The sequence below is a fragment of the Garra rufa genome, chromosome 19 (genome assembly GCF_049309525.1).
Source record: "Garra rufa chromosome 19, GarRuf1.0, whole genome shotgun sequence".
Taxonomy (NCBI): domain Eukaryota; kingdom Metazoa; phylum Chordata; class Actinopteri; order Cypriniformes; family Cyprinidae; genus Garra; species Garra rufa.
This window is the reverse complement of record NC_133379.1, coordinates 5,428,179-5,454,322: the sequence shown is the minus strand read 5'-3', so window position 1 is coordinate 5,454,322 and position 26,144 is coordinate 5,428,179. Positions and strand designations below refer to the sequence as shown.

The 26,144-nt window shown below is 36.4% G+C and overlaps 1 protein-coding gene across 1 annotated transcript; it reads left to right on the top strand.

The window, feature by feature from the left end:
* Window positions 1-2,606: 2,606 nt before the first annotated feature.
* Window positions 2,607-13,467, top strand: fgfr4 (fibroblast growth factor receptor 4). The gene is made up of 20 exons (XM_073825145.1): window positions 2,607-3,252; window positions 4,209-4,390; window positions 6,045-6,226; window positions 6,314-6,452; window positions 6,681-6,944; window positions 7,038-7,127; window positions 7,214-7,380; window positions 7,464-7,587; window positions 8,306-8,496; window positions 8,593-8,731; window positions 8,822-9,015; window positions 9,120-9,265; window positions 9,352-9,473; window positions 9,558-9,668; window positions 9,756-9,946; window positions 10,602-10,724; window positions 11,022-11,092; window positions 11,305-11,442; window positions 11,525-11,630; window positions 11,719-13,467. Exons 2-20 carry the CDS (start codon window positions 4,300-4,302, stop codon window positions 11,893-11,895), a joined length of 2,766 nt encoding a protein of 921 aa, XP_073681246.1. The 5' UTR covers window positions 2,607-3,252; window positions 4,209-4,299; the 3' UTR covers window positions 11,896-13,467.
* Window positions 13,468-26,144: the final 12,677 nt, after the last annotated feature.

The following is a 26,144-nucleotide window of genomic DNA, read 5'->3' as shown; positions in this document are numbered from 1 at the left end:
ACTGTGAAAAGGTCAAACACATAGGAGGAGTCAAAGGCATCCATTTACTTTAAAAACTGTTTTTGGCTTGTCACCATTGAATTTTAGCATAACAGATATAATAGCTAATCCAAGTCTAAAAATATTTATGATGCATATAGATGATTTAGCAACATATAAAACTATGCAAAACATTTAGCTAAATATTAGCCTGAATTGCTAAGCTAGCTTTTTTTTCCCAACATGGCAGCTATTTGGCAAAATCAGTCAAATGCTGTGGGGTAAAGCCAACATTTTTACTTACTCCACTGTAAGGAACTGAAGTTAAGTTAAATCTCTGAAGTATAAATATATATATATATATATATATATATATATATATATATATATATATTTAAAGCAACCTTACAGTATTAAAATAATAAAGTAAAATGTCAATATATATATATATATACATATGATTTGTAGTTTATTATTTGATAGGGACAGTTTACAAGTGCACCAAATTCTTCTATGATAAGAACCACACTGTAAAATATTTTCACCAGATTCAACTTAAAAACTTAAGTTCAGCAGCTGCCTTAAAATTTTAAGTTAAATCAGCTTAAAACCACAAGTCATTTTAACTCAAATGAAATAAAATGAGTTGATTTAACTTGTGAGTTGAAATTACTTAAGTTGATTTAACTTAAATTTTTAAGGCAAATTGCTAAACTTAAGTTTTTAAGTTGAAACTGGTGAAAACTTTTTACAGTGCAGAAGATGCTTTTCACCACATTATAATCAGATATATCTTTCCACCTATAGCCTCTACTGGCCCTTGTGACATTTGTTCCTCCATTCTACTTCAGCTTTTATTTAATTTTACGCTACAAACTCTCTGTTCAGTCTGTTTTTGAGAAGGTTACAACTTTGGTGTTCAACATATTGTATTGTTTCAGAACTGCAAACAATTAAAGACTGAAATTTAAACTTCATTTGGTTGGATTTATGTTGTTTAAGTTAGCTTTTATAAGAACTATGACTTTGTAAAAGGAAATTTGATTATTAAATTAGTTTTAAGGTAAATTATCTTTAAAATTTCAGTGGATTTTAGTTTACACCCAGATGGCTGACTTGGGTCAGCTTACCCCTATCCTGGAGCAAACTGAACCATGGGAACACTGTTTTATAAGAAGCCGTATTTAAGAACACTTTGTCATATATACATTTACATAATTTAAAATGCTAGGAAATATCCTGAAATTACTTTAGATAATATTTAGGACCACATAAGTAAAAAATGTCTCATCTTACCGACTCCCCTGATTATACTTTGTTAGTTGGACGGGATTTCAGAGTGTTTTAGGTGAAATGTGTTTATTATTATTATTTATTTCATGAGTGATGTGTAGCTTGTGATCAGCATAACGCGTTTGATCATTATTATCAGTCAGATGTCTATACGCTTGAAATGAATGTGCACTTGATGTGTGTAAAATGAAAGGTGTCAGACTCTGAGAGAGAGCTTCTCCTCTGGACTTGACCGCGGGCTTGTTATGCCACAGACCGCTGATGAATGAGAGAAACGGGATCATTTCAAACAAAGTGTTTCCCTCAGATCCGTCACGTAAGCACTTTAAGCCTCACTCTCCGCCTCTGCTTTAGTTCGTTATAACACCTGCACAGTCGCGGAAACTTGGCCATGATCAATTATTTTAAAGTTTTCACATTAACCAGTTGTATAACAGACTATAGGCTATATGCGCTATAAGGAGATGGCGTTAGGAAACAAAAGTGATTGCTTTCTTTTATAATGTGTTATTTTGAATAAACGTATCCTCCTTCTCTAAAACGAACGCGCGAAATCGCCAAAAGACCTTTCTGGCATCACCGACTAATAAATCAATTACTCGTGTATTGTGACGTCACGTCTAAAAGGATTAGCGGGAAAGATAGCACAATGATGTAATTAAGGAAAGGTGTCATTTACAGTTGTTGAATACAAAGCTCGAGAACTTTTCAAAGCAATTGGCTAATTTGTTTTTCCTGCTTATTTACAATGCAATAAATCTAGGTGTTATTTAGAGTTATTTAGTCAGTCTATTTACTAGGTGTGGGATTATTAATTGTTTATTTTTCACATACATGGGTCAGTGGTGTGTTTCTTAAATACATTTAAACAATTAAAAAAACATTTATATAATATAATAATATTTTTGCAGGGCTTAAAGTAAAAAAAAAGTCTAGGTTATGTAGCTGTCCAGAGAATGATTTTGAAAAAGTGTCATTAAATCACTCTTGATTAATTTTTGAATGTTGGTATTACATATAGCCTATATATTTTAACGTATAAAGCTTTTAGCAATACATTTTTAGTGTATGCAACCAATGAGGATTATCTATCTATCTATCTATCTATCTATCTATCTATCTATCTATCTATCTATCTATCTATCTATCTATCTATCTATCTATCTATCTATCTATCTAATATAAAATAAATAGTCTATATTGCTGGAGTCTGCCTCTTGGGATTTGTTTTTGTGGGTGGGGGATTTAACACCCCCCTTCCCCCTCTCTCCCTCTGGTTTTAGTCCATTGTTGTGAACCTTCCCCTCAGAGTGCTGTTGTCTCCCACTGCCAGTGAGACGCTTGCTCTGCCCCAGAGTATAAGCAGTGAGTTGCCTGATAGAGAGACTCTTCGGCTCTTCAGTTTTAAACTCACCTAAGCTGTGTGGAGCAAATCATTCTACAGGAACCCAAGCGAGAGAGAGAGGGAGCTGAACCCTACTCCACTGTCATTACGCGCAAATTACACTATTCATGTGAAAAAAAGACAGACGGACGCTACAATGTGTTTGGTATTGGATGCTCTCCTTAACACAGTCTAAGACAGGAGTTTTTTTTTTTCACATTTTGAGAGGAAAAGGAGACACGGTCTTAATCCTCCGTCTTGTTCATTTCTGCGGATATATATAGCGGTTTTTGGACTCGGGAGCGCTCACGAGCACAGCGCGAGACGCGGAGAAGCTCATCAAAGGAAAGCAGCACTGGACTTTGAATCTGAAGATTAGTACAATCAGCCTGTTGGTTTTATTTTTGATGGATTTACCAGCGTAACTCAGACTTTTCCAAAAGTTGCTCAGTGGATTTCCAAGGATAAATAACTCTGAAACGTTGAGGGGAAAAGGACACATGAGTGTCTCAAGGGCCACCAAGATCCGAGGGCACTAAGAACTGCTGGAACCTTATCGAACCTATACGGACAGGGCAAAGGGCACACGAAAATAGGTAAAATGTTTATTTGCATATGGTAAAACGAGTCAGATTAGTTGTATGAATATTATTTATTGAGATGTTTATTAAATTTTCAGTTGCTTCATATAAATGTAATTGAAAATGAACTATTTCTAAAAAGGTTAGCAGTGATTAGATTGTAAACTCAGTACTGTTTAGTAACTTCTCTTGCGCTTTATTTCTGCGCATTTGACGAATTCAATATGAAAACGCTAATGTATAATTTTATCCGTGGAAAACAAATTCTTATTGATTAATCTAGTCTAGCTAATCTAATTTAGTTTGCATTCGCAATTATGTATATATTTTTGTTTCGGTTTGCGTTTAGAATGACTTTCATTAACTATACCAAGTGGTTTCACACTTGTAAATGGATTTATTTAGCTTAACTAAACTCTCACTTCAGTGTGAAATTCTCGTATGTTTTCACAACACATGTGTCTCCTAGTACCCGGAGAGCTTGACGTTTGGTCTTATTTATCTCTCATGTTGAGCAAAATGATGTGTTTCAGAAACACATTTGGAGTAAGTAAATAAGTTGCAACCTCAAACTGTGTCTAAAATATTGTACATGTTTAAAAGTACTTTAATAGTAATTAATATCTCTGCTGTATGTTTGGACAATTAGCCTAGTTGTTGCAATTGTGGATGTTCCGGATCCAATTCATGTGTTTATATAGAAACGACCCATTAAATGCACGTTGTACAGGTCCCATTCATAAACAACTGTCCTTAACTGCTGTGCATTCGTACCTGAGGGTTATTCATGTCCACGAGGGACGTAGACAATGTCCAACAATGATGTAGGTGTACAATAGGACATTCATTTTCAAATGTGGTTTTGTGGGCAGGGCTGGGATGTGCAATGCATTATGCATTTATGTCATTTTAAAGGTTCACCTTGCACAATAGCTTCTGTGAATTGTAAATTAGCTCTGTTTTTCTCTCAGGTTTGTGACTACACCAAGATTGCCAATGCCTGGAGTCAGCATTTGAAGCTGACCAGCTGTCTCCCACACTTACAAACATTACCTCAGCAAGATGTTGAGCATCTTTAAGGTTTTCATTACCATCTGCTTAACGGAACTGGTGTTTTCAAGAAGCATAACATCCGGGGAAGTCCGGGCAAAAGGTATGGATTTTCTGAAATATACAATTGAAAACTTTCAAATCCTAACCCATAATGCATCTATAATCTGACCTTCTGTAATGAATGGTTTGATTATGTGATGCATATTCAATATATGATAAATAGAGCTGAGCTGATTGTGAAGAATTTAAATCCAGGGGAAGTTGGAGAGGATGTAATCGTTTAGAGAGTAAAACAATCCCAGTATTTCCTTGAGCCATAAACAGTGCTACCTGATCCTGCCAAAGCCCCGAGGCTCGGAAGTGTAAATCTGTCTGGCCCAGTGCCAGTAACAGGGGATTGTGGGATGCTAGGAGGGGTGGGAAAGATGGGTCTCCCATTTAATTGTACAAACACTGGTTGTCTAGATTATGTACCTGCCAGGAAGGTATCTGATTATTATTAAGACTTTCACAGAGCTGGCTTCCAGAGTTTTTTTGTGTGATAAAGCCTTGTGCATACAAATCAGAGGATTGTTTTAAATTACAGTATTAGCCATAAGCTTTATATGGCATTTTGTTTTGGGCTGTTCATATGCTTAGCCTGAGTGCACCACTCTGAGAATGAAGGGAACAGATGCAGACCTTTGTGAAGAGTGGGGCAAAGTGTTCGTTAAAAGCATCTTTCTCCAAACACTTGTGAGCTACATACAGTGCAAGGAAGGTGATAAAGGTTGGAAAACCCTGTGGTGCAGCCCAACAATGCCCCACTAAGTTCCTGCCAGGAGAAATTAAAGTCATTTGACAACTGTAAGACTTTAATGGGCAGAGCCACCCAGATAAGTGAGAAATGCAGAGCTAACAAAACAAGAAGGGCAGAAATGAACTTGTTTAGGGGGAAGTACAAATATGTACATTTCAGTGTAATAATTTGATTTATCTACAGCTAAGTAGTATAATGCCTTATTTTCAGTTTAGAAATAGCACTATAGTCATTTGTGGATTCTAGAGGTTATAATTAATATTTTAGCATATACTTTTTAAAAAGACACAGAAATGTAAAAGTTTTAAAACTGAATGGTGCTTTTCTGCATGTATAACACTTCCGGATTGCAAATCACAAGATTCCGTTAAACCTAAAAATATGTATTGCATGGGCATAAAAACTCAAATAGTGATATATGTTCCTACAAAAGTGTCCTTAAGATACAAATTATCATGTAAAGTTGAGCCATTCAGCCTATTTTTAGCGCACGCTTGTGTTTGTGTGTTTTGTTTAGCTTGTCCTTTATTTTCGTGCTGACCATTCACACCCTCTTCAGGGTCAGATACCGGCCAGGCCCTAGTTTTATTCAGTGAAGTTCATTAGTGTATTGGTGGAAGAATGTTATGCTTCAGTGCTGGAGGTGACATTGCTTGGTTAGGGGGCGTTCTTCACTCAAATGCTCAAAATCACATAAACCTCCGGGCCACACGGAACACTGCTGTGAAGTCAAAGTTAGGTCATTCTCAGCTGGGAACTTTGTTTCTGTTCTCTCTTTTGTTTGTGGCTTTGTTTGCCTGATTTGCTTCAAAACAGTGGTGATCTCTGTGAGAAAGGCTGTAGTTAGTAATTAGTGAGAAGCTATGTTAATTAGATGTGTTTATTAAACGTGGTTTATACTACAGACTAATTACAGTAGTAGTTATTCAAACCGTACTTTTGTTCGTTCTGCCAGATATTCGAGTTTCTCGACCAATTCTTATTCCTGGATTTCCTGAGAATGCTACTGTGTTGGTTGGAGGACATGTGAAGCTGGTGTGTAAACTCCACCAGCCGGCCTCAACACGTCTCCAGTGGTTCAAGAAGGACAGCAATCGCCTAGGGCCTGATGGATCACCACTTCTTACAGCGCTTACGGTGAGAAAGTGATTTAAAGATCCTCTATTATGCATATTTTCTGTCTTCAGGAAAGAGGGAGTAATGTTACATTTGTTTCCCCCGCAGCCTCTTCTTGAGAACCTCTCCAAAGTCAACATTCTTCCTTTAACCAATGTCACCTCAGAAGATGCTGGGGAGTACGTATGCAAGGCAGAAAACTCAGTTGGTCAGACTTCTCGCTCTGCCTGGGTGGAAGTCTTATCAGGTAAGCCATACTATTCATTACCACCTAACCTTCTAATCATAAGGGCAGATCTTTCATCATTCTCTGACATGTTAGCCATTGGCGTTATATTGCCATGAAAACCAGTTTATGAGTACTTAGGAGGACAAAACTGACCATTACAGTTGAAAGGTCACATCTAAGCAGTAAACTTTAGTTTTGTGTGATAATGTTGCCATTAGTAACTTTATTTGACATGTTTTGTCCTAGAAGTTTCTGAGGAGCCGACTGAGGAAACGTCAGAGCAACTACTCCTGGAGCTTGGGGATGTACTAAAACTCCGTTGTGATACGAACCGTCCTGGAACTGTCCAGTGGTTCAAGGGTGGTGTACGGGTGCAACACAATGCTCGTATCCAGATAAGGGCAGCAGTCATGGAGATTGCTGATGTCACCTATGAAGATTCAGGAGTGTATGTGTGTATGCTGCGTGGCACCAAAGAAGCTCTACGCAATTTCACCATCACAGTGACAGGTAGGTTCTGCCCCATGGTGATCTTTAAGCAGATTTGTAGTCTTTATTAATAACTAATAACTAATAACCTGAACACTTACTGCTTCTTTGCAGATGCTGTAGGATCGGGAGATGACGATGAGGACAATGGTCTTGATGATGCTGGTCCTGAGACTGAAAATGACCAGGTCTACATCTCCAGAGGTTAGTGTACATTGTAACCACAAATTCAGTTGCATTTCAGTTTTAGAGCGATAGCTTGAAATGTACTATTGGTTTCTATGTTTTAGCACCATACTGGACTCACACTCAGAGGATGGATAAGAAGCTCTATGCAGTCCCAGCTGGAAACACTGTCAAATTTCGCTGCCCTGCCACTGGGAGCCCACTTCCCACCATTCGCTGGCTAAAGAATGGCAGAGAATTCAGAGGAGAGCACCGAATCGGAGGCATTAAGGTGGGTGATTGTTATTTTTGTCTGTTGGATACTTAGGAACATACAAAGTATCATGCTTACATGTTACTATTTTGTTTTCATAGCTACGACATCAGCACTGGAGCCTGGTCATGGAGAGTGTGGTTCCCTCAGACCGTGGGAACTACAGTTGTGTGGTGGAGAACAAATATGGGTCCATCGCTCACACCTACCTCTTGGACGTGTTGGGTAAGAGGGCTTCTGCTTGCCTGCTCTAGACAGCCGCTTGGCTCCACGAGGAGCCATCGCAGGCCTGCCATGCTTAGCAAATGTCAGAGGCAATAAGCATCAAATCAGTGAGATCCTGTACCAGCAGCTCAGTGGCGTCACATAGCGAGACAGGCACCAAATGCACCTCAGAGAGAGCCACGGGGCACACTGCTACACCACAGGCACCAGGGTTCACTCGAGGCTGTACATGTCTATACAGATATTTAAGTTCCACACTCGAAGAGGGCAATAAATATCATCACAGCAGGAGAATGTGGGGTGGGGGCTGGCATCGGTCTGTATGGTACGTGCCTGGAAGCACTGTGGGTTGAGGCGTCCAGACTAATTTTCTACCTGACCTGTGACAGACCTGTTTGTTAAGAGTCCGGCGTGGGGTCAACTGCTGTGTCCTAGTAGACAGGGAGAAAGAACAGGGAATAAAGAGCCCATCGACTTCAAAGCCACCCAACACATGGGTTTGTCTCTAAAAAATCCCTTAATGAAACTAATTAGTGAGTGTTGATCAGCTATGGAAGTGCCCGTTGTCTGTCCCTGTGCTTTAACTTTCTTCGAATGTCAACTTTCATAGGCAGCATTGTTTTGTTGGATGTCGAGAAGTTGGATTTGAGATCTGTTCTGATAGAACTGTTACATATCTTTCAAATATAGTACTAAACCTTCCAATTTTTTCTTTCAGAACGCTCCCCACACAGACCTATCCTTCAAGCTGGTTTACCCAAGAACATTACAGCTGTAGTGGGTGGAGATGCTCAGTTCCTGTGTAAAGTCTACAGTGATGCCCAGCCTCACATCCAGTGGCTAAAGCACATTGAGATGAATGGCAGCCGTTATGGGCCTGACGGCATTCCTTATGTTAAGATTGTGAAGGTATTTAGCAAGTCATCCATTATATTTCTAAAGTAAAACAGATCAGTGTGGAGTGAACAAGCATTAAAATGTTGATTGTTTCTTCCAACTTTTTAGACAGGAAGCTTGAACATGTCTGAAGTTGAAGTCTTGTATCTTACCAATATCACAATGGAGGATGCAGGAGAGTACACCTGCTTGGCAGGAAACTCTATTGGTTTCTCTCATCAGTCTGCCTGGCTTACAGTCTTATCAGGTAGGTTTGTATAGACACATTGATGACAGAAATCATAAATATTGCTTGAGACTCAGAGGTACAAGTAATGAAATCTTGTCGTTTCCACAGAGGAGGATGTGGCCAAGGAGATGGACCTTATGGAGGCCAAGTACACTGACATCATTATCTATGCCTCTGGTTTCCTGGCACTGGTGATGGCCATTGTTATAGTGGTCCTCTGCCGTATGCAGGTTCATCCCAGTCGGGAGCCTTTTGATACTCTCCCAGTGCAGAAACTCTCCAAATTTCCTCTACGCAGACAGGTAAGATGACACTTCTGAACAAACCTCATGATAATTCACTAAGAACATAGTATTCAACAGAGCATTCTGGATTTTAATCCTGTATGTTTTGGACCCTATCACAGTATTCAGTGGAGTCCAATTCTTCTGGAAAATCAAGTGCGTCACTGATGAGGGTGGCTCGTCTTTCCTCCAGTTGTTCCCCAATGCTGGCTGGAGTTATGGAGTTTGAGCTGCCTTACGACCCTGACTGGGAGTTTCCAAGAGAGAAGTAAGCAGTACCAGCAACCATAGCTGTAAAAGGTTTCCTTTTATATGATGGTGAACTAAATATTTATTTGAATTCTTTTGTGCCAGTTTGACTTTAGGTAAACCACTTGGAGAGGGCTGCTTTGGTCAAGTGGTGAGAGCAGAGGCTTATGGGATAAATAAAGACAATCAAGAACAAGTGACAACTGTAGCTGTTAAAATGCTCAAAGGTATGTTTGTACTTCCATGCATTGTATTAAAGTGTTGAGCTTTTTTATATTGCAGACTAAGAATTTGTTTTGGTAATTTTTCAGACGATGCAACTGACAAAGACCTGGCAGACCTTATCTCTGAGATGGAGCTGATGAAGGTGATGGACAAGCACAAGAACATCATAAATCTTCTTGGTGTTTGCACACAGGATGGTAAGTCAAACACAGTGGCGTCTCATGGTTGTACAAACTTTATCTGGACATTTGACTTCACTTCATTGATTTATATTTGTGGTTCAGGTCCGCTGTATGTCCTGGTTGAATACGCATCCAAGGGTAGCCTACGGGAATATCTCAGAGCACGTCGACCTCCTGGCATGGACTACACCTTTGATGTGACCAAAGTCCCTGAAGAGCAGCTCACCTTTAAAGACCTAGTTTCCTGTGCCTACCAAGTCGCAAGAGGCATGGAGTACCTGGCCTCCAAAAGAGTAAGTTGCTCACAGGGCTCAATTAGCTTTGGTTTGAAACCAGCCCCCCCACATCTTATCAACACATCCCTTTGTCTGACACGTGATGCCAAGCATTCCTTAGTGGAGTGGTGGTGTGTCATGTTTACCGCTGTGTCCATCCTGTCTCTGTGGGCTTTGTCCTTTTTAGCACTGCCATAAATCTGTTAGCAAGCAGGCGCTCGGATCCGCCTGTGCACTGGATCGTATTACTAGCTTTTTGTGGCCTGCTAAGAATGCAGTCGTCTGAAACCCCTCCATTAAGGGCCACAAACCAGGGGCCATTTTCGTCCTCTTTTTCAATCCTCAAATACCACTACTATTTAAAATGAAAACCAAAATAAACTTAATAACATGCATTTACATCAGAAACCAGCTCTGTGTTGTTTTTCTCTGAAGTCCAAGTCTATTTAAAGACGTTTAAACTTTTGCAAATGTTGCTCGCTATATGTTGATTTACACAGCAGCCCTCATATAGAAAGTAGTTTGTCATTTCTGTTGAGGTTTCATCTGGTTTGCGGGAACAAAACTTTAACCTCACTGCAAACATGTTTATCTACTTACCAGAAGCGGAAAAGAGATGCCAAAACATTGTTTGGGTCATTTCAACTAAATAGAAACTTTTTTTTCTCAACAGTGCATTCACAGAGATTTAGCAGCGAGGAATGTTCTTGTGACAGAGGACAATGTGATGAAAATTGCAGATTTTGGTTTGGCAAGAGGCGTGCATCAGATTGATTACTACAAAAAAACCACTAATGTAAGTAACAATTCTATTCAAGACTTTCTTTTTTGCTCTTTTGAAGACATTCCATTTGTAAGCAGGACTGTATAACTCTGTTTGTGCCTGTTTAATGCCTTAATGCTTTTAAAGACAGATGTGTAATGTGTCCATGCTGATTGGCAGACAACCTAATAGAAGATAATTAGAGAAAGGGGGGCGGGGATTAGCTAAGGAGTGGGCAGTCATATTTTTGTGGATCAAAAGGAAATGCTTTGGCTCGGCCTGTGTGGCAGCTAACTGTTCCACTCACAGACCTGTTGTGTTCAATTTCAGGGACGTCTGCCAGTGAAATGGATGGCACCAGAAGCCTTGTTTGACAGAGTCTACACACACCAGAGCGATGTGTAAGTCTGGCTAATCATTGCAGCTATGCCAAAGAATCAGCTGAGCAGGGATCCCCCCCGGCTGAAATGTCGGCCCGTTCAGATTAACCACAATGCACTTGTAGAGTTTAATCCTGATGACTAAAATATATGTCCTAATGACTAAAAATGTCATTGACTTTAGTACGGCTCAACTGATTACCGCTTACATTTTTGGTCTTTTGCTTCCTCAGTTGGTCTTTCGGAGTTTTGATGTGGGAGATTTTCACTTTGGGAGGATCACCATACCCTGGGATTCCTGTAGAGGAGCTTTTTAAGCTGCTAAAGGAAGGTCATCGAATGGACAAACCTTCCAACTGCACCCACGAACTGTAAGAATCCATCTGTTCACCCAAAAATTAATTTAATGTCAATCTTCAAGGATATATACTTATGCTCAAATTGCTTTTATAGCTACATGAAGATGAGAGAGTGCTGGCATGCAGTACCAACACAAAGACCAACATTCAAACAGCTTGTGGAAGAGCTTGATAGGGTGCTGGTGTCCATTTCAGATGAGGTAAACACCTATTTCTGCAACGGTTTTGAGTCCTACAGAGCTGTTTTATACCCAAACCTCTAAACCATTTGTCTTTTTACATTTTCAGTACCTGGACCTATCCACCCCTTTCGAACAGTATTCCCCATCTTGTGAGGACACCTCCAGCTCTTGCTCTTCAGACAATGATTCAGTATTTACCCATGATGCTATGTCAACCGACCCATGCCTCATTGGCTACCACGACGTGTGCTCTCGGATGGACCTGAAGACGACAATGCGATAGTCCTTTTTGGCCGAGGGCACAAGCTTGTGGACATCAGATGTTGCTATGGAAACACTTGTATGAAAAGCAGTACAAGGATTTTCGCCTTTGTTGCTCTGCCTAAGAACATTATAATGATGCTTGGCACTATGAAACTTGGTGATTGGTAGTTTTCACGGAGAAACAGGACTGAGTCTGGTCATGAGCTTTTTTATTAAATGGGTGCTGCTTATTGAATGGGAGCAGCATATAAACCAGATTTTTTTTTAAAAAAGAGAACATTTATTTTGATATAAAAAGCAGATAGCATTGATAAATATAAATATCTCTCTATATAAAATTATTCTACATTTTTTTTATTTAAAGAACTGTCTTAAATCTCAGGATCTTGCATGTTAAAAATTGCTGTAGTGGCAGCAAAGTGCCTGATTTTTGATTTCCTGTGAATATCTTAAAATATTTTATGTACATATCATTTACAGAAGACAATTACATTTTATAAATTATTCTAAATGATATAAAGTGAAGGTGTTACTTAGGTGAAGAAATTATGTAAATCTGTTCTGAAGCTATCCCTGAATCATTCATAGACACATGTACAATAGCCATTGTTCGCTGCTCGTACCATTGTACACTGTCAAGGCTAAACCTCTGAGCACTCAACTTCCTGTTGTTCTGTTCATTTCATGCCTCGCCGTTTGGTAAGCATGGTTTGTCATGGTCTTCTCCCCGACCATTCATCCCATTCAAACTGAGACGTTGCGGGACCAGCAACGCTTCCATTGTCAGTACTGTACAGAAGAAAAGGACTCGACTGAATGTGAAATGCCTTGATATTGATTGATTTCAAATGGTGGATCCTCCATTGTTTGGCTGTAATCTTTAAACCACCCCAGTTTGTTTGCGGGGTCCAGGCATAGGCCTAGTGGACAATGGTCTCATGCAGCTGTAATGTGTGTGACTGCTGGCTAGGGTGATTGGGGGGCTGTCTAAGGCCTGTGTGCAAATGAGAAAGCCCCTTATTATGCTAATGGCTCCAGCTGCCCATCTTTATCCTGCACTATCTTTTAATATACAAATGCTAATGCTGGCCTTTCTAAACAAACTCAGCAATGTCCTTCAGGGAATGCAAAGCCTCATCCCACAAGCTGATAAGAGGCCAATGGCTTTTTTCAAGTTAATTTACCCTGTACTTTGCATTCTCAGCCAGGGACGCTCCTAAAGATCCCTTTGGGCACATTCTGGAACAATTGGTGCGCATACTCTGAATGAGTGTGCGAGTTGATTTCCCCAATGTGAGCAAAACTGTTCAATTCAATTTATCACCAGAGCTCAGTCTTTATTTCAGGCAGCTACAGTGATGTTTGACCTCTAAATAAGAAACAAACGCTTTAGCAGTCCTTGACACCTCTGGAATTGTGTACGAAAAACCAAGAATTATAAACCACATGACATTCCATTTGTGTATTCCTTATTGTAACAATCAAACGATGTTATTATAAATTTCCCCTCAAGAGAGTTATTTTAGAAATATTTAATTTATTTGTTTATTGTTTGTTTTATATTAAATAAAGTATAATTTAAAATACTGGACCATATTGTTTCAGATCAATTGTTTATTTTTATTTAACAAGGTCATTATTTGTTCCATGGATCCATCAGATCAACACACTCTTTTGAGATATTGTAAATTGTTTGTATTTCATCTCCTTCAATCAGGCAGATTGGCTTACTGATCGCACGTCAGTGTCACCCTCTGAATGTCTAGAGTCTAGACGCATGTCTAATGCATCACTGACTTATCTCTCATGTGTAACAAACCATTATGAGACAAGCGGGACAACTATCACTACAGTCCAAATGTGTCTGTCTCTCCATGGAGACAATCTCAGCCAGCTGGTCTTGGTTAGATAAGAGTTTGTCCATCATGGACTGGGCGTCTCTCATCTTTGCATGTCCTGCATCTTTAGCCAAAGGGCAAAGGCCCAAACCAGCCTACCAAATGCCATGCGCTGCCTCAAGCTCTGGCTTCCCACTTGATTTTTTCATAATATAGGGTGACCAGATGTCCGTGATTTCGGGGGACAGTCCCCATTTTTGTTGGCCGGAGCTGTTCTTGGAAATGTCCATGCCAAATCACAATTGTCCTTGTTTTTTAGTTAGCAATCCATTGGAAACTTAATTGAAAAATTTGTCACTGAATCACATTTGATATTGAGTCTTCAGTTGCTTTTCAGTGTCTTTTATCCATTTTGTCTTTGGTGATTAAGCATGTCACAGATTAGTTTCAAATCATCCAAGCAAGCGCTTGTTCAACCTCTTCTGATTTTTCTATCACTGTTCTGATAATACCGATCAAAAAACTTGCCTGTTTTGCTGATTGCGGGTTGGTAGCAAGGTCAACATCTTCCCCTTCATGTAAGTTTATTTTTTATTATTTAGCAGGCAGTGTTAGGGGTAATGCATCACAAGTAATGCAAATTACATAATCAGATTACTTTTTAAGTAGTAACTTTTTAAGTAATGCATTACCTTTAAATTTACAATTACTTCTAGAGTTACTTTTTCCAAATAAGTAGTTACTTTACAAGTTACTTTGTTTTCCCATATATTTACTGACACCTCTCCCATCACAGTATTGAGAGAAATTGGGAGTGAGGTGCAGAGGCAAAGGCACGTCTTTTAGCCGGAGGCTTATTCATTTCACTTTTGGTGTAAAACTGTTTTTTGTTAGGGGAAAAATATAGAAATTATTACTTTTATTTAGCACTTTAAATTAAGGATGCTTTCTGTTAATCAAAGAAACCTGAAAAAAATCTACTCAGATGTTTTCAACATAATAATAATAATAATACATGTTTTTTGAGGAGCAAATCAAAATATTAGAATGATTTCTGAAAGATCATGTGTCTAGAGTAATGATACTAAAAACAACAGCTTTGAAATCACAGAAATAAATTACATTTTAAAATATGTTAAAAAGAAAACAGGTATTTTAAATAGTAAAAATATTTCAAAATTTTGCAGTTTTTGCTGTACTTTGGATCAAATAAATGCAGGCTTGGTATGCAGAAAAGACTTAAAAAAAAACATTAAAAATCTTACTGTTCAAAAACTTTTGCCTCTTAGTGTACCTTTTAGGTTTTTTGTTATAAAAAAAAAAAACATTGGTAAGTGACAAAATGCATTACTAAGTAACCCAATGATTTACTTTTTATAAAGTAATGCAATATTGTAATGCATTACTTTTAAAATTAACTGTCCCCAGCACTGCTAAAAAGTTACTGTAGATAACCGAACTATTTTGCTATATTTAGCCATAGTCAGACAAGCTGACAGCAGAACATCTTCAACGTTCAAAGCTTTTTTCCAAATTGAGGGTATACAGTTGATGCATCTAAGCATTTGAACCTATGACCTTAGCATTGTTAGCACTATGCTTAACATAATAATGCTCAATAACATGGTAAATGGTACATCTTTTGCGAAAAATAAGTGTATTATTACATTTAAAGTTGAAATATGCTAATATGTGACCCTGGACCACAAAACCAGTCATAAGGTAAAATTTTACAATTTTTCATGAGAGATTTATACATCATATGAAAGCTCAATAAATAAGCTTTCTATTGATGCATAGTTTGTTAGAATAGAACAATATTTGACCGAGATACATCTATTTGAAAATCAGGAATCTGAGGGTGCAAAAAAATCAAAATACTGAGAAAATCACCTTTAAAGTTGTCCATATTAGGTTCTTAACAATGCATTTTACAAATCAAAAATGACATTTTGATGTATTTACAGTAGGAATTTTGCAAAAAATCTTCATGGAACATGATCTTTACTTCATTTCCTAATGATTTTTGGCATAAAAGAAAAATCGAAAATTTTGACCCATGCAATGTATTTTTGGCTATTGCTACAAATATATCCCAGCGACTTAAGACTGGTTTTGTGGTCCAGGGTCACATATGTATTTCTGACTGATGCATATGCCTTTTTGTGCACATGTAGCTCTGAAAAAGACATTGTACAAAATGTTACATGCATCATGCCATAATCTACTTATCAAAACCTCTTAAGGAGTGACATTGCCAATAAGCAAAGTAATAAAATAATATATACCAATGGCAACATCTTTATGTTCATGCTCTTTTTACAGTAGGCACTATGTCACTGTCATTTTTATCTGCTAAAACCTGTGTGCAGTGCAGTAAGGCCAGCCAGAGTAATTATGGAGCAATTACTTAGAATATTACATCAGCTGTTTACCTTCCTGTATCCTGTTCCAATTAAGGTCACACACTTACAAAATCTCTCTTTATCTGGACACATTCCCTCACATACTTTGTAAGGAAAAAACACTAATGAGCACTAGACTCAGATTTTTACAGATTCTTACAGATTCCAAATATTTCATCTTTTATATTTTCTCACAGGTGTAAACATAATGTAAAGACTCGCTGTAGTTGAGTCTACTAACCGTTCAGCAGTTCATAGTTAATGTTCAATCGCTTAGCCTTCAGCCCAGCGCTCCGACGAGAGCACAATGGCTTATCTGTGTGTGTGAGTGTGTTTTCTCTTTCTCTCTATCTGCTGATCAAGGGAAGTATTTGAACACTTGTCTATACACAGAGCCTCTGTGGATAATGCCTAGAGTGTGTGAGGCCAGGAAGTGTGAAGGGTAAACATCCCCCAGTAAATGGCGCCATTTTATTTTGGCTCTTACGCTTACACACAGGTTTGGACTTCTTCATTCAAATGAACTGTCACAACTGGCCTGGCAAACATCAGATTTTATGGCGAAGATATATTGCTGTTGGATTATATAGTGGAGTTTGACATTCCACCTAGTTGAACTTGACGTCAGACTAATCTATTTTTTTCCACAAGCACTTGAGTGTAAACGTTAATGTGTTGACTAGACTCAAATTTGAGTAGATTGCCCTACAGTAATTAAGTATCTCTCATGTGTTCTTCACAATAAGTTAACCTAATTCATTAGTCTTACTAACCCTTACTAGTTTGCAAGTAGACATAACTATTAAAATGCTGTTTTTTGTCACATAAATTCTGTTGAAATGGCTAACAACAACAAAAGCTGAAATTGCCACTAATTTAGAAAATAAAGCAGAAATTACAAGAATAAAGTCAAAATGCTTGAAGAACAAAGTCTTAATGTTTTGAGAATAAAGTTGAAATTACGAGAATAAAGACAAAATTTCGAAAATAAAATGGAAATGTTTTGAGAATAAAGTTGAAATTAGGAGAATAAAGTCGAAATATTTTGAGAATAAAGTCGAAATGTTTCGAGAATAAAGTTGAAATGTTTCGAGAATAAAGTTAAGATGTTTTGAGAATAAAGTTAAAACTAGGAAAATAAAGTTGAAATGTTTCGACAATAAAATTCAAATGTTTTGAGAATAAAGTCTAAATTAGGAGAATAAAGTTGAAATGTTTCGAGAATAAAGTTTAGATGTTTTGAGAATAAAGTCGAAATTATGAGAATAAAATTGAAATTAAGAGAATAAACTCGAAATGTTTCAAGAATAAAGTTGAGATGTTTTGAGAATAAAGTCGAAATGTTTTGAGTATAAAATTGAAATTACGAGAATAAAGACGAAATTTCGAAAATAAAGTCAAAATTATGAGAATAGTCAAAATGTTTCGAGAACAAAGAATAAAATCGAAATGTTTAGAGAATAAATTCGAAATGTTTCGAGAATAAATTCAAAATTTTGAGAATAAAATCGAAATGTTTAGAGAATAAAGCTGAAATGTTTTGAGAATAAATTTAAAATGTTTTGAAAACAAAGTTGAAATTACGAGAATAAAGTTGAAAATTATGAGAATAAAGTCGTAATTATGAGAATAAAGTCAAAATTATGAGAATAAAATCGAAATGTTTAGACAATAAAGCCGAAATGTTTTGAGAATAAAATCTAAATGTTTAGAGAATAAAGCTGAAATGTTTTGAGAATAAAGTCTAAATGTTTCGAAAACACAGTAAAAATTATGAGAATAAAGTTGAAATATTTTGAGAATAAAATTGAAATCATGGGAATAAAGTCAAAATGTTTTGAGAATAAAGTCAAAATTTTGAGAATAAAGTTTAAAAGTTTTGAGAATAAAGTCAAAATGCTTTGAGAATAAAGTCAAAATGTTTTGAGAATAAAGTTAAAATTATGAGAATAAAGACGGATTTTTAAGAATAAAATTGAAATGTTTCAAGAATAAAGTAGAAATTAGGAGAATAAAGTCAAACATTTTTGAGAATAAAGTTGAAATGTTTTGAAAATAAAGTTGAGATATTTTGAGAATAAAGTCTAAATGTTTCGAAAACACAGTTAAAATTATGAGAATAAAGTTGAAATATTTTGAGAGTAAAATTGAAATTATGAGAATAAAGTCAAAATGTTTTGAGAATAAAGTCAAAATTTTGAGAATAAAGTTTAAAAGTTTTGAGAATAAAGTCAAAATGCTTTGAGAATAAAGTCAAAATGTTTTGAGAATAAAGTTAAAATTATGAGAATAAAGACGGATTTTTAAGAATAAAATTGAAATGTTTCAAGAATAAAGTAGAAATTAGGAGAATAAAGTCAAATTTTTTTGAGAATAAAGTTGAAATGTTTTGAAAATAAAGTTGAGATATTTTGAGAATGAAGTCGAAATGTTTTGAGAATAAAGCTGAAATTACGAGAATAAAGTTGAAATTACGAGAATAAAGTTCAAATATTTTGAAAATAAAGTTGAAAGTCGAATATTTTCTGGTGCTCCTAATCTGGGCCATTTGCATGCGCAATAGGCTACAATATACTCTCAAAATTTTATAACTTTTATCTTGTAAATTTCTACAAATTAATTCGGGCAATTTTGACTTTATTCTCAAAATAGTTTGACTTTTTTCTCGAAACATTTTGACTTTATTCTCAAAACACTTCGTCTTTATTCTCATAATTTTGTCTTTATTGTTGAAATATTTTGACCTTATTCTCATCATTTTGACTTTATTCTCAAAACATTTAAACTTTATTCTCAAAATTTTGACTTTATCGTTGAAATATTTTGACTTTATTCTCAAAACACTCTGACTTTATTCTCAAAACATTTCGACTTTACTCTTGAATCATTTCAACTTTATTCTCTAAACCAGGGGTCCCCAAACTTTTTTCTGAGCGGGCCACATAATTTTCTTTTCTTTAATGGGGGGCCGGGTCAGTTTATAAAAGAAAATTCTCCCTACTATTATTATTATTTTATTATGATTTTACCTGTATTTATTATACTTTTTAATGCTAGAATAGTTTATTATTTTTTTTATGCACCACACAGACAAATGATAATTTCTTTTAAAAAGATATACAGGTGTTTCTCAGTAAATTAGAATGTCATGGAAAAGTTCATTTATTTCAGTAATTCAACACAAATTGTGAAACTTGTGTATTAAATAAATTTAATGCACACAGACTAAAGTAGTTTAAGTCTTTGGTTCTTTTCATTGTGATGATTTGGCTCACATTTAACAAAAACTCACCAATTCGCAATCTCAACAAATTAGAATATGGTGACATGCCAATCAGCTAATCAACTCAAAACACCTGCAAAGGTTTCCTGAGTCTTCAAAATGGTCTTTCAGTTTGGTTCACTAGGCTATACAATCATGGGGAAGACTGCTGATCTGACAGTTGTCCAGAAGACGATCATTGACACCTTTCACAAGGAGGGTAAGCAACAAACATTCATTGCCAAAGAAGCTGGCTGTTCACAGAGTGCTGTATTCAAGCATTTTAACAGAAAGTTGAAGAAAAAAGTGTGGAAGAAAAAGATGCACAACCAACCGAGAGAACAGCAGCCTTGAGAGGCTTGTCAAGCAATAGTGATTCAAGAATTTGGGTGAACTTCACAAGGAATGGACTGAGGCTGGGGTCAAGGCATCAAGAGCAACCACACACAGAAATCAAGGTTCTAGAATCTGGAGGAAGGGTGGAGAAGCTTCTTGTTGCTTGAAGTCCAGTGTTGAGATTCCACAGTCTGTGATGATTTGGATGAGATGTCATCTGCTGGTGTTGGTCCACTGTGTTTTTTGAATCACGTCAAATTACGACTTCAGCATTTTCAGCGCTTCCACAGACTTTTCAACTGGGAATGGGGCCACTGGTTTCTTAGCTGAAAAACTTTGGGTAACTGGGAGATGAGTGAAGTCTTGCTTTTGTACTAGTCCCACAAACAGTGCTAGTTTCACCTCAAATGCTATTGAGTCATTTTGTAATCGCTCTGAATTTTCTAGCTGGCTCGCGCATCACCTGTTAGATCACGATGACACATTACATTGAATGTACCATTCAGTTGGTGAATTTAACAAATAATTAGGCTATGTTGACAACTAAGGGAAAATTTAGTTTGAAAGCCAACCTTTATTATCAAATACCGACATGATATAATTAAAACATATTTAAAATTTACATTTTCAAAATATGTCTCTGGCATTGTTCAGAGGGCCGGTCCAAATGTGGGGCCAGGCTGCATTCGGCCCCCGGGCCTTAGTTTGGGGACCCCTTCTCTAAACATTAAAAATTATTTTCATAATTTCAACTTTATTCTCAGAATTTTGACTTTATTCTAATAACATTTTAACTTTAATTTTGACCTTATTCTCGAAATATTTTGACTTTATTCTCAAAACTTTTTGACTTTATTCTCTAAACACTTTATTCTCGTAATTTTGACTTTATTCTCGAAACATTTCAACTTTATTCTCAAAACATTTCAACTTTATTCTCAAAATTTTGACTTTATCGTTGAAATATTTTGACTTTATTCACAAAACACGCAGACTTTCTTCTCAAACATTTTGACTTTTTTCTTGAATAATTTCAACTTTATTCTCTAAACACAAAAATTTATTCTGGTAATTTTGACTTTATTCTGGTAATTTTGACTTTATTCTTGAAACATTTTGACTTTGATTTTTACTTTATTCTCGAAACATTTCAACTTTAATCTCAGAATATTGACTTTATTGTTGAAATATTTTGACTTTATTCTCAAACACTTTGACTTTATTCCTGAAAGATTTCGACTTTATTCTCTAAACACTTTGACTTTATTCTCGTATTTTTTACTTTATTCTCGAAACATTTAAATTTTATTCTCAAAACATTTGAACTTTATTCTCAAAATTTTGACTTTATCATTGAAATATTTTGACTTTATTCTCAAAACACGCAGACTTTCTTCTCAAACATTTCGACTTTATTCTTGAATAATTTCAATTTTATTCTCTAAACACTAAAATTTATTCTCGTAATTTCGACTTTATTCTTAGAATTTTGACTTTATTCTAATAACATTTTAACTTTAATTTTGACTTTATTCTCAAAACATTTCGAATTTATTCTCAAAACATTTCGACCTTATTCGCAAAACATTTCGACTTTATTCTCTAAACACTTCAACTTTATTCTCGTAATTTTGACTTTATTCTTGAAACATTTCAACTTTAATTTTTACTTTATTCTCAAAACGTTTCAACTTTAATCTCAGAATTTTGACTTTATTGTTGAAATATTTTGACTTTATTCTCGAACACTTTGACTTTATTCTTGAAAAATTTCAACTTTATTCTCTAAACACTTTGACTTTATTCTCGTAATTTTGACCCTATTTTCGAAACATTTCAACTTTAATTTAGCCTTAATTCTCGAAACATTTCGGTTTTATTCTCAGAATTTTACAGCTTTGCAAAGATAAAAAAAGTGACATATTATCCTCCACTAAGGGCTCCCGAGAGCTCAAGGGCCAATTCTGGAAAAAAAGATAAATGTCCCACAATCCTTGTAGGCTACAGGAGAAGCAGGACGCCTGCTACACACTGGATCACATATCCTAAAGCTGGACTGTAGGTCATGGACAACAGAAAGCCCTGAAACTAGAGATGCAGGAGGAATCAAGGGGACCAAATCTACAGTCACTAAAAGAAGAAGAACACAAGGAGGACGCAAGGAAGGGGAGAAGAGGGAACCATGAAGGAGCCGTGGGCATCACCACCATCCGCAGACCCTCATAACTCCTTCATATTTTTCAGGGGGGTTATTTATTGCTCTGTAATTTTGGAGGTGCCGGGGGAGTGTAATTGATTTGGCTTGGATTTCAAGCATGGGAGGAGTGGGACGGGCCCCTCCAATCGGAATGGGGAATCTGGGCCCCTTCACCGCCTCACTTCCCTTCATAGTTTGCCATAATCTCCAAACCAACCCACTTTATCAGCATTCCCACAACAAGACGTGTGACGGCGCCTTATACACACCAGTCATTTAAACCAGCCCAAACTGTGACAAGTTTTTAATGACCTGGAGCGGCACGGCAGAGGGCGACGAGAAAGGGTGGAGGGGTGAATAAATGTTTGTCAGTATCGAATGGCTAAACCAACACGATATGATCTTCCACGCAAACACTCCGGTTAAAGAGCAGCACGCATGCCGGGAGCACAGACTGGGATCCAGCCCAAGACTTTGCAAAATGGCAGCCTCCAATGAAGTGGATCAGAGTGCAACAGAGACACTGAATGCTGAGGCGTAACAAACTGTCAAAGTTTCAGCTGGGACCAAAATGAAGGAAATGTCTGTACCTTAATGAAGTGGTAACAGCATTGACAGCATTTCAACTCTTCAGTGTGCCTACGTGAGAAATATAAAAGTCCTTTGTAGGCAAGTCAGTCCACTTGGTGGCCAATTTTGGTAACACCCCTAAGTGGCTATTTTCTTTTCATGCAGTTACAGCTCTTGAATGAGGAAATGCAATTTTGAATTTTCATTACTCTGGTAATCTGCTTTCAGATCAAATGGGGGTCCTGGGTCCACAAAAATTTTTTACAGAATTTGAGATTATTAATCTAAAAAAAATTATGTTTTTAAAATAAATCTGGTATAAAATAAAATATAAATATCAGCTTGAACTAAACATAAATGAGAAATGTTGACTTCGCAACTATACTAAAATAAGATGAAGTACTAAATTATTAACTCTTAAAACTTAAACCTTAAACTGAAATATATATATAATAAAAATTAAAACTATTTACTAATTATTATTTAAAAAAGCATTAAAATTTGAATAAAACAGAATACATAAAAAATAAATATGTAAACAAAAAGGTAATTCAAATATGAACAAAACAAAAAACATAATCTATAAAATAGCTGAAGTCAAATGTTTACATATACCTTGCAGAATCTGCAAAATGTTCATTATTTTACCAAAATAAGTGGGACATACCAAATGCATGTTATTTTTTTATTTAGTACTGACCTGAATAAGATATTTTTACATTAAACAGTGTTTACATATAGTCCACAAGGGAAATAATTGTTGAATTTATAAAAATGACCCTGTTCAAAAGTTTACATACACTTGATTCGTAATACTGTGTTGTTACCTGAATGATCCAAAGCTGTTTTATTTTTCTTTAGTGACAGTTGTTCATGAGTCTTTTAGGTACAACAAATCTTTTGGTTTTTGCAATTTTGAAATCTATCTTTTCACAATGAGGACTGAGGGACTCATATGCAACTATTACAGAAGGTTCAAACGCCCACTGATTCTCCAGAAGTAAAAAACGAGGGGAGTGAAAACTTTTGAATGAAATGAGGATGTGTACATTTTTCTTATTTTGCCTATTTTTCATTTAGTATTGCCCTTCAGAAGCTATAAAAGATATTTACATGTTCCCCAGAAGACACGAATTCAAAAAGTTTTCAGCCCCCGGCTTTTCAAGAAAGCTTGAAACTGAACTGAATTGAAAAATATGTTTTCTTGAGGTTTATACATGTAAAACAGTGAATGGAAAGTGTGAAAATTCTCGTTTAAGACTATCACAAAGACCAGATTATGCCTTTACCAATAAAGCAGTTGGCTCATTGTCTAGATGAATGTTTCCTCCTTATATCACTGGAAATTTCCGGATTGATATGGATGTTCTTCAGGAGTGCTTGCAGGGGATCCTTTGCCTACAGATAGCAATAAACAGAAGTGTGAAGGCCAAGGCAAATGCCGTGCTGACAGGATATCCCATTTACAGCTGAAAATAAACAAAGAACTTCCTTCACAGACCAATTTAGCAGAGTAAATCTGTCTTTTCCTTTACAGCACATTCCTTTCATTTCCATTTCAGCTTCGAAAGAAAATTGATCAGATTACAGGGCTCAAAAAGTCATTGACTGCGAAACATTTCTCGCAGTCATTTGGTCTTAAAAATACCCTCTGGTTCTTCAAACCACATTATAGAAGCATCTCCACACTGATGCTATTTTGTGGGCCAGGCTTTGATCCGTGGCCATATTTATGTGTGTAGAGGGGCGAGCGCAGGGTGAAATTGCTTAGGCAGGACTGCAAAGCCACAAACTCTTCCAGATTCCAACGCTCGCCTGTTTACTTGACAGCATTCAATTAGACGTTTAACTTCCAGACGCAGCGAACAGCCAACAGGACTCCAAGTTTTCACATATCTGGATCAGTGACTGCCCATTAACAAATGTGCAGCGATACGGATGTCGCCACCCCTTCCACAAGCCCTGCACGCTCACAAACACACTCGTAACCCACCCATCTCAGGTAATTGGCTGTAAGGTATTATCTGCCTAATTATCAAATAAATCCCGCTCTTCCTCTGCGGCACTGCATTTACACAAAACAGGAAGGGGGGATTAGTGGGGGCGCGCTGCCCTCAGATCCGGAGCCCTGCAACTCGCTGCAGGAAATCTACTCAGCATTCAGCACGCACACACACACACACACACACACACACACACACACACACACACACACACACACACACACACACACACACACACACACACACACACACACACACACACACACATTACTTGAAAAACATGTTAGTATTCTAAATTGTTCTCACTCTAAATTAATTGTCAGACAAAAATGGCAATTAGGAGCTCCTTGTAAACTTTAAAATGTTGTTGTTCCAGATTTTGGTTATGCTTTAATTTTAAGTCAATGTATTCTGATTTCTGTATTTGTTTTGCAATAAATTTTATTTGTTTGAGAATATATATATATGGGTCATTCCTGGGCTTCACTAAGATTTTAACTTGGAATATAATTTTTTTTTCAACTACATATAATTAATTTTCTAAATACCCCACATAATTAGGCACATGTCAATTATTATTTTTTCCACCAGGCATTAACAACCTTTTATTATTTTCAGATAATCATATTGTTCTCATTTTTACAGGACTGAAGCTAAAAAATACATAGATTGTGTTTCTATGGTCTCTTTATTTTTGTAAAAAAAAACATTTTTAATTTAGAAGTTTAACTAAAACCACAATTTTATTGTTTTAATCCTTAACATGTCAGGTAGTAATGAGCAAGAAATTATTTCATTTTTATTTTTCTTCCCTATATTTTCCCCAAAATATTAATGTGACAAGATGTGATGGGGACGAAATTTGTAACACATTTGAAGGGATACATTGCCTTCAATTTTATTTTTTGGTTTTGTTTCTCTCTCATATTGTCCCCTTATTTTCTGGGTTTCTGCATGCCCAACACGTCTTTCTGCTGCAAAATGTGGGTGCAATTTCTGATATAGGATGTTTGTCAAAGTTTGTCAAAGTGGATATATTACATCAAAAAATCTATTTATAACAGAAATATGAATTGTCATGATTTTTGTAAGTATATATTTGCTCAAATTGTTAATAAATTAAGTAAATAACTCAACTCGTTGCAAGTTTACAACCCCGTAACAATGAGAAATACATATATTTGTGATGGGGTTGAGGTTTTACACTCAAAATGGCCCCTGCTCCTCATGTAGTTAGGACAGTAGACCATATATGGCAGCAATAAAATAAGTACATTGTATATACTTATGGATTAAAATAAAATTATGAAAAATAATCATTTTCCATCTTAATTTTATCTGACAGAGTTGAATTGTTAAGCTTGACAACACCCTCCCAGACTATAATACATCTTGAAAATATGACTATGTCACATATGAGCAGTCTAAATTATTATGGGTGTCGAATGGTTAGTGTGACAGGGCTGAGTTCAGACTGAGGGACATAACGTTAAAGTCTGTTTTTATAAAATATCTTGCATTTTTTTTAGAAAAATATTCTTCACAAGAAAGGAATACAAATAAATACTTACATTATTGCCAAAATTTAATAATTTTCTAAGTACAAACAGTGCCTCAGGGACATGACAAAATGCTTGGTTTGAGATACACTCTTTCC